Source organism: Rhinolophus hipposideros (assembly GCF_964194185.1).
Source record: "Rhinolophus hipposideros genome assembly, chromosome: 15".
Lineage (NCBI taxonomy): Eukaryota > Metazoa > Chordata > Mammalia > Chiroptera > Rhinolophidae > Rhinolophus > Rhinolophus hipposideros.
Window position 1 is genome coordinate 56,476,957 of NC_138061.1, and position 8,977 is coordinate 56,485,933.

Sequence of the window (8,977 nt, forward strand, 5' to 3'; positions counted from 1 at the left end):
TAAATTTTTAATTACACAATTAATTTATGATTACATTTCAAGAAAAATCAAGTACAATATAAAGTGAAAGCCTTGTTCATATCAACCCCCATTTCCATCCACCTTGAATTATCAGTTTATACTGTACTTATCCAAGTATTTCCTGGGTGTTAACATAAAAAAATTGTGTGTACATAAAGAAATACACAGTTTTATTATTTTTCACATAAGTTGGACGATTCTTTACCAACAGCTCAGCAATTTGATTTTTTAAACATGCTTAATATATCATAGAATGTATTTTATAAACACATGGTCTCTACAATCAGGCTGCCTTGTTTTAAATCCTACCTTCCTTGCTGTGTGTGACTTTGGGCAACTACTCAAACCTTTGTGCCTTAGTCTCCTCCTCAGTGAGATGGGTTTAACAATAGCACTCACCTCTTTAGGGTCACTGTGAGGTTTCGGTGAGATATCCCTGTAAAGTGCTAAAACAATATACCTGGCATCTGGAACTTGTCAGGACTTGGCTGTTGCTGAAATATGTCTATGAGAACTTCCTATGTCAGCACTTCGCTGCAGCCTTGCAAATGCCTATGGTGTCCCATGGTATGGATGTATATTACAGTTTCGTTATCCATCCTCCTTTTGATGGCCACTTACACAGCTTCCAGGTTTTCACGATCACAAACAGTGCTGCAGAGACTTCTTGCACAGTCACTTTGGGCACATGTACAAGTATTTCTCTCGGAAGGATCCCTCAAACTGGAATTGCTGGATAGAAGACTATGCATATTTTAATTTGAGAAGATCTGCCAGACTGCCCTCTAAAAATGTAGTGCCGATTCATACTCCTGCCAAAACTATATGAGGCTGTTTCCCCGAACACTGCTGCCAACACTGGGGATTATCAGTCATTTTAATTATTTCCCATCAGATGGGCAGACACTGAATCTCAGTGTTGTTTAGCGTGCATGTCTCTGATTACCACTGATGCTGAGCCTCTTTTCATATGTTTAATGGCTACTTGGATTTCTTCTGTGAATTGTCTGTTGATATCTTTTGTCCTTTTTTCCACTTAGATGTTGCTTTCTTATTGATGTATCAATTCTTCCAGCGACTAAATTATTCTTCAGCCATGTCCATTCTGCTCTTCAGTTCCTCCATTGAATTTTTTCTTGTAATTTAAATGGGCATCCTTTTCATTTCCAGCTTCTTTATTTTTTTTTTCCTTTTCATAATAGCCCATTCTTGTTTCATGGATGATTTATCATCTTATTCCACTGAAGAGATTCATACACATCTTTTAAAGGCTATTTCTGTTTTAGAAACTTGATATTTTCTTGGGAGTCAGTTCTGTTGTTGAGTTTGACATCTTTCTTTTGTAGTAATGATTTTTCTTAAATGCTTACAAATTTTGAGCTAGGAAGTGATTTTTGAACTTTGAATTTTGTATTTATCCATCAGTGCATACGGTTCTTGTTTCCCAAATCCAGTCTCTTTGTGCTGTTGGGGTTAGAGTTGATAGTGAGTAGTTCATCTTTTGGGCATGGGAGCGTCTGAACTTTGTGGGTCTCTTAGGCTTTCCAAGGAACTGTGTGCCTCTCCTTACTTTCTGACATGCCTGAGGCAGATTTCTGCTGTCTGGGGCTCTCTCCCCAACCTGTCTCACTGATAAGCTCTAGCACCCCCCGCCCCATTAACTCCTCTGAAAATCTCATCCTGTGTATCTTTTGGTGTTCAAGTATTCTTCAACATTTTGCTCTGTTGACAGCCTTTCTTCTTATTCTCCCATATTTTTATGGGAGAATTGTTATTTTTATCAATTTATTTGTTATTGTTATTGTTATTTTTATCAATTTATTTTTAAAAGCATATTTTTTTGGTCATTTCTAGAAATTTAAGTAAGGATGAGGCAGACACATATTCTTAGTCTTTCTGTCTTGAACTGGTCTCTCTCTGGTGGATGGTTGTTTCCCTTTCTTGATTGTAAATGAATGTTTCTTTTCTTTTCTTTTCTTTTTAGGAGGAAATTATCACTGTTTCAGGGGGAGAGTTGCTGCAGACACCCTGTGGACAGAGAGACAGCCCGCCAGACTACCATTTGTTGTTTGAATGACTTTTATTTCCGTATCAATTGATATTGATACGGAACTCCTTTGGGCATCCCTTTTTTTTTTTTTTTAACTCAAATTAAGAACTTCCAAGCTCAAATCCTTATGGCCTTCTGGAAGATCCACCCCCGTCCAGAGGATTAAGTAGATTAGTACATCTCAAGGGATATGAAATATATGGCATGAGTGCTACTGGTCTTCAACCCAGGGCCCAGGATAGAAATTGCTAATAACTGATGCAACTCTTTCATGAAAAGTTTAGACATGACCTCAGAAGATGAAGCCTACTTGTTAGGGCTGCTCTAAACTCAGCTTCTAGAGCCCATGGATCATGTTTTCATAATCCAGAATAATTCCAGTGCCGAATTCAGAGTTTAACATACGGTAGACATTCAATAAAATGTTTGTTGACTGAATGCACTTCTGAAAGTTTCCTAACACCACTGATCATCAATGATTTCTAGTAAGTTATTTCCCACCTGTCACTGTTTATAAAATCAAGGAGATTATAGAAGAAATATTGTAAAGGATTTATATGGAAAACATAGAAGCTGCATCTTTAATGATGTTCATTAGCACCCTCATTGACATTATCATTGGAATTACTAAGGCTTCTGAACCCCAGCTTCCAGAACAGGTGACTGACACTGCCATTCCTTCCTCGTTTGTCTCGTCTTCTTTCACCCCTCCTCTGTCTTGAAATCATATCTTGGCCTTCATTCTGCAATATTGAGGCAGGGGTTTCACGTATCCCTATAGATGTGCCCCAAACCTGGGGTGAATTATAAATCCAAGGATGGTTTGTAGACATCTGATAAGTCCTTTGCTCTCTAGGATTTGGCCCTCTTTATGCAGGTTACTCAAATGATTTCCTCTGCCTTCATAGGCCTTTGATTTTGATTCTACTGTTCTTCTGAGTATGTTCTTAAGAAGAAGGCTGTCCCACTAACTCTCAGTGACTCTCAGGGATGGTGTCTATATGTGCACACTCATGTTTCACATTTATGGACGTATACGAGTACATAAGAGACAGCTTGTGATGACAAAAATAGTATAGGCTCTAGGATCAAACAGACTTGCTTGCAACCCCCTTCTCCCCCCCACACTGGAACTTACTAGTATTTGAATGCTAGCAGTGTTGTATGTGGTGAGAGTAAAAGTATGAATAGACTCTGGGATGTCAACGAACTTACGTGAGTTGTATCAAACATCTCTTATGCTCTACTTCACCTCTGTGTCGCCTGTTCTCAGATCCTTGGCCACTTGTTTCACCCCAGTCGCCACCACTACAACCAGTTTTGCATGGGCTCTGCTCTTTCTCACTGTGTTGATCAGCGTCATGGGAGCATATCCCAGTGATACCTGGCCACGCGTGGTGCTCTGCGCCTCACATCTCCTGTTGCTGCAAAGGCCTAAGATACCATGTAACCAAGAAGAGCTGGGAAGTGAACTCCCCATGCGGTGAACCTTTGATCAATGGGAGACAGTGGCTGGTAGATCAATGCTTCTCCCTTTCTCCTCCTGGAGTGACTTCTCTGAGAGGCAGTTCTTCATATGGCCTCTTACAGGATAGTCCTGCACGATCAAGCAACTAGTCATAATGAAACCAAGCATAATGGTCAATCAGATCAGCTCTTACTCCTGTATGTTTTTCCTCCTTCTTTGCCTCACTCCCCTCTCTGTTTTTTTGCTCCCCCGGGATTGTACTTCTGACTAAAGCAACAACAGGCAAGCATTTGCCACAGGCTCTGCCTTTTGGGGAAGCCAGGGTAAGGGACACATCATACAAATGTGCTCAATAATATCAAGTTTGCCATCTGCCTCCATGGCTTCCCTCCTGTCTGCCTGTCTCCCAGCACCCCTGTATGGATAAAATGCAATGATGTAGGAAACCTGCTTTCTGAACTCTAAAGTGCTTTAAAACCACAACCGATTGTTATTAAAATTACCTTCTTTCTTTTGGACTCAGAGGCACCAAAGTTTAGCGTTGGCAGTGCTACTTACAAACTACGTGACTTCATCTGAGTCATTTAACTGCACCAAAGCGCTGAGAAGAGAATTTTCTGTACGGCCACCACTAGGTTTCCTGGCAGGTTGGTTAAACGATAAGTGTGAAATCTCTGTCCAAGTGAAAGGTATTGCCAACAACAACCACAACAACAGCAGCGATTATTTTGTGCTTCACAGTCACATGTGAAGGGGACATGATGTGATGATTTTTCACCGGGTTACAAAAACCTTAATTCCTGGAACTAGCAGCAGCTTTGAAAGCAGACAAGACGGGTTGAGAACCTGAATCCCTGAGCTGTTGTCCCTGACCCTCATGAATATGTGAGAGACAACAGCTGAAGTTTCAATGCCTAACACATTCATTTTATTTGGGGCCTGCACTTTCTGCATGTCTCATATATTTTAGGTGTTACCTGGCCTTAAAATAAATTCCTTGTAAGTTGTCCTGTGAATGAAATTACTGTCTGGAAAACTGCAATTTCATCTTGAGAATTTTATTATGCTAATAAATGTCAGGATTCTCAAATAAAGGAATTGCCTTTTTTTTCCCTGAGCCCTACAAATATAATGAAAAACAGCCAGTCAGCTATAAGACTCAGCAGAGGGAAAATTTATAATCTATAACTAGAAAGAAGTTGTGAAAAATACTACACAGCTTAATGGAAGATACATTTCAAGGGATGAACGTATAGTTTGGGGTACAGATTCAGGGAGACCCCTGTAGCAGAGGTGGGGAGCTGTGTGCTCGGGAGTGGGGGACTGTCTCAGGAATGTAGCTAAAAGAGGCTACTTGGAGTGGACCATTAGAAGGAAGACGTGGACATGAAGACCTGGGCTCCTGGGGACTGGGTCCCCTTTTGTACTCTTGAACCTTTCCTTAGAAAGACCTACCTTTATTCTGTCACCCTAGGCAAGTGTCTCCAATTCCCTGGGCCACGGTTTCTTCTGTGAAATAGGGTAAACAGTACCTGTCTAGTGGGTGGCTATGAAAATAGCATAATGTGAAGTGTTGTGATAGTACTGACAAATATTGTTTCAGCTGTGTGTGTGTGTGTGTGTGTGTGTATGTGTAATTCTCACAGCCATGCTGAAGGAGACAATGCTGTCCACTCCATCTGGCTCATGGGGAAACCGAGGCACAGAGAAATTCAAACATTGTTCAGGGCCGCTTTTCTGAGAAGTTGTATTATAGCACTGGGACTCACCAGTCTGGCTTCGGCTTCTGTGTAGACCTTAAACCAGTTTGTCTCAAATGAGGATGTGCAGCTCCAACACAAGATGATGTTCCTACAATGCAGATTCTCCTTCTGTGGACCTGGGGCGGAGCTTGAGGTGCTGGATTTGTAACAAGCTCCTGGGTGCTGCTGGACGGCCGCCACGCTGAGAAGCAAGACTTGAAAACAGCGCTTCGGCAAATGATAGCTGCAGGCTAGTTCAGCCTGCTGCCTGTGCTTCTAAGAGCCAAGAATGGTTTTTACATTTTTCAAATGACTGTAAGGAGTTAAAAAAGAGAATGCTATTTTATGACCTGTGAAAATTACATTCAAATTTCAGTGTTCATAAATAAAGTTTTATTGGAATGCAGCCACGCTCATCTGTTTGTATAGTATCTTTGGCTGTGTATGGCCTGCAAAACCTAAAATATTTATTAACTGACTTTTTACAGAAAAAATCGGCTGACCCTCACTTTAGATGTACATGTATTAGGAAGCCTTTTGGTTTCTTTTTCTGCTTTTTCTAAATCTAGTCTTAGGAGAGATTCTAACACCATCATTTATACGTCAGAGAAACCTCAGTAAATGTGTTACATTTTCTAGCAGTGTCCCTATTTTAAATTTGAATCTCGTCTCATTTCATTTCTAGCAACCGAAAAGGAGGCTTGTTTCTTTGTCAGAAAATTTTAACTAAATGTAAGCAAGTACCATCACACATACAGACACTTTACCTGGGTATACAGAAACTTTACCGGGCCATCATTTGCTTTCTAGAGTTTATCATACTTTCCTACAATTAACTGTGTATATATCTGTTGCCCTTCATTTTCTAAGGTCCTGACGGTCAGATGATGCCATGTTCACCTTCGGGTTTTATGGTGCCGACAGCAGTCCATGTTGTGGAATTGCATTTGTTATAGATTAGGGACAAATGGACTGCGTAGATTTCAAGAACCTGCTTTAACTTTTAGAGGAGCCCTGCAATCGAAAAGCCCAGGCTGAACATACAGCTGCTTTGGGTTGGAATCCCAAATCCACTACCTTTAGTTGTTAAGTAAGTGGAATAAACTAACAAATGAACAAATAAACAAGTGAGATTGAAAAAGTCAAAGATAGCTCTGTTAACAGCTAATTTGAGATGGGCGGTAAACTATGAATTGAAGCAGAAATCACATCTTGACAAAACTAGCAAAACAGATACAGTTAGCTCCCCCGCTCCCTATGCTCTTATCCAAGGGTTTTGTTTTCCATATTGTCAGTTACCTGTGGCCAACTGTGGTAAAACTGAAAATACTAAATGGAAAATTCCAGAGATAAACAATGCATAAGTTTTAAATTTAAATGCATAAGTAAGTCGCTGTTCTGAGTAGCGTGATGAAATATCGCCTGCACAGATGTTTTGTCCAGCATTTCCACACTTGAGCATGCTCCTTGCCTGTTAGTCACTTAGAGGTCTCGGTTATCAGATCCACTGTCATGGTACCACAGTTGCTTGTGTTCAAGTAACCCTAGTTTACTTAATGCTTTGATCACATAATTTTTATTACAGTATATTGTCATAATTATTCTATTTATATTATTAGGTATTGTTAATCTCTTACTGTTCCTAACTTATAAATTAAACTTTTTCATAAATATGTATGGATAAGAAAAAAACAGAGTATGTATAGGGTTTGGTATATCTGTGGTTTCAGGCATCCACTGGGAATCTTGAAATGTATCCTTCGAGGATTGGGGGGCTACTGGAAAGTGAACTAAGCCTTCAGGAGAAACTGTCTAAGCTGAAGCCTTTTTAACCAGCTACGTATGCAGACCCATAGGTTATAATAGTACAGATAAACTGATCTAATAGTAACTCTGCATGACTTTATTTCATTGTGGTGAAATATACATAACATAAAATAGACCATTTTAACATTTGTAAGCATACAGATCAGTGGTATTAAGTGCATTTGCATTGTTGTGCAACCATCACCGCCATCCTTCCACAGAACTCATCTTGTGAAACTTTATACCTATATTAAACAGTAATTCCCCATCTTCCCTTCCCAAAACCTGGAGCCAGTATTCTACTTTCTGCCTGCATGAACGACTCTAGGCACCTCTTATAAATGGAATCATAACAGTATTTGTGTTTTTGTCACTGGCTTATTTCACTTCGCATAATTTCTTCAAGGTTCCTCCATGTTGTAGCATGTGTCAGAACTTTTTATCCTTTTTAAGGCTGTATAACATTCCATTGTATTTACGAGAATATAGCACATTTTATTGATCCTGTCATGTGACCATGAACATTTGGGTTGCTTCTATCGTTTGGCCACTGTGACTGATGCTACTATGAGCACAGGTGTATGCTCTGTATGACTTGTGTTCTACAAAGAGCTCCTGGGTGCTCCAGCAACGCCCTACTTTACAGATGCTGACCAATCCTGCTGAGGCCATTCTGTGGTCAACTCCAGCTCCCCAGGCTCAGTAAGTAACTTTTCCTAACTACCACCCTCTGAGATGTTCCATGATTCCCCTGGTATACGCTCTCCCTTGCTGTGACAAGCCAATAAACCTAACTTTGGTTACATGTGTGTTCCAGGTGGGCTTTAACTGGTGGGCTTTAAAAAGATGGTATCTATAAAGCAAGGTGTCCATGATAACCACTATGGAAGAGCTGAATGTCTCCTCTCCATTGGCCATTAACAGCAGCTGTAAGTCTCTGTAGTAAGTCCTATTCTGTGCCCACTGATGTCCTCATCTCAGAGAACATGTTCACAAACCTGCTGGGCTGTAAGCTCATTCCGCAGGAGACTGTATGAGGTAGAGGATGATGAAGTTGCAGAGCCAGAGGCAGACTTGAAAATGGTTTAGGCAGATGCTCTTCTGGAGGGAAATTTCTTATCCCAGGGGCACCCAATGTCAGAGGCCCAGCAATCAAAGGGACCCCCAGAGGGAAGCTGCAGGAGAGGAGCTGTCAGGAGCATCCACGCTCTGTAGAATGAAGGGGCTGGCAGAGCTTGTGTATGGTGGACCCTTCATACACTGGTCACGGGCTCCTGTCCTCCAAGACAGCCCTCCTGCTCTCCCCCAAGGCAGGAGGAGGCAGCAGAGTATAGTGGGAAGAGTCATTCTTTGGGATCACTAATATAAATCTGAATTTAAATGGCAGAAAGAGAATAGAAGAGGCTTCTAGGAAGAGGAAAAGACTGGCATAAGCAAAGGTATGGAAGCAAGAAGGTGCATAAGTGTCTGTGTGTGTAAGTTCCAGGGCAAAAAGCTTTCAATATGATCCACAGGGCTCATTCAGGTCCAATACGGGCTGTGTGTGTGTGTGTGTGTGTGTGTGTGTGTGTGTGTGTGTGTGATTTGTACAACCCGATTCATCACAAGGGACATGTTCTGCCCAGATTCTCAGCCATCAGCCAAGCATCTGGGACTCTTCCACAAGCCAGAAATTTGTGCTCATAAGTTGGGCGTTGACCAAAATTCAGCCTAGATCTTCCATAACTTAGTTTGTTTCTTACACATCTTTTCCTGACTACGTTTTATGTCTTTTAAAAAAAGATTTTTATTAAGAATATAGCCAGCATGCAATATTATTAGTTTCAGGTGTATACAATAGTTGTTTACCTAAAGAAGTGAGCACCATGATAAGTCCAGCAACCCTCTGAC

General features: G+C 40.9%; 1 protein-coding gene across 3 annotated transcripts in view; it reads left to right on the plus strand.

The window, feature by feature from the left end:
• The window catches only part of SH2D4B (SH2 domain containing 4B), a gene marked incomplete at its 5' end in the record, with an annotated part of 105,006 nt that extends 99,320 nt beyond the window's left edge, over nucleotides 1-5,686 (plus strand). For 2 of the 3 annotated variants that reach the window (XM_081074106.1, XM_081074105.1), the window contains one exon: nucleotides 2,006-5,686. In XM_081074106.1, the coding sequence (XP_080930232.1) occupies nucleotides 2,006-2,098 (93 nt within the window). In that variant the 3' untranslated portion in view covers nucleotides 2,099-5,686. The remainder of the gene's footprint in view (nucleotides 1-2,005) is intronic. The other variant, XM_081074107.1, reaches the window with a different exon arrangement.
• Nucleotides 5,687-8,977: the final 3,291 nt, after the last annotated feature.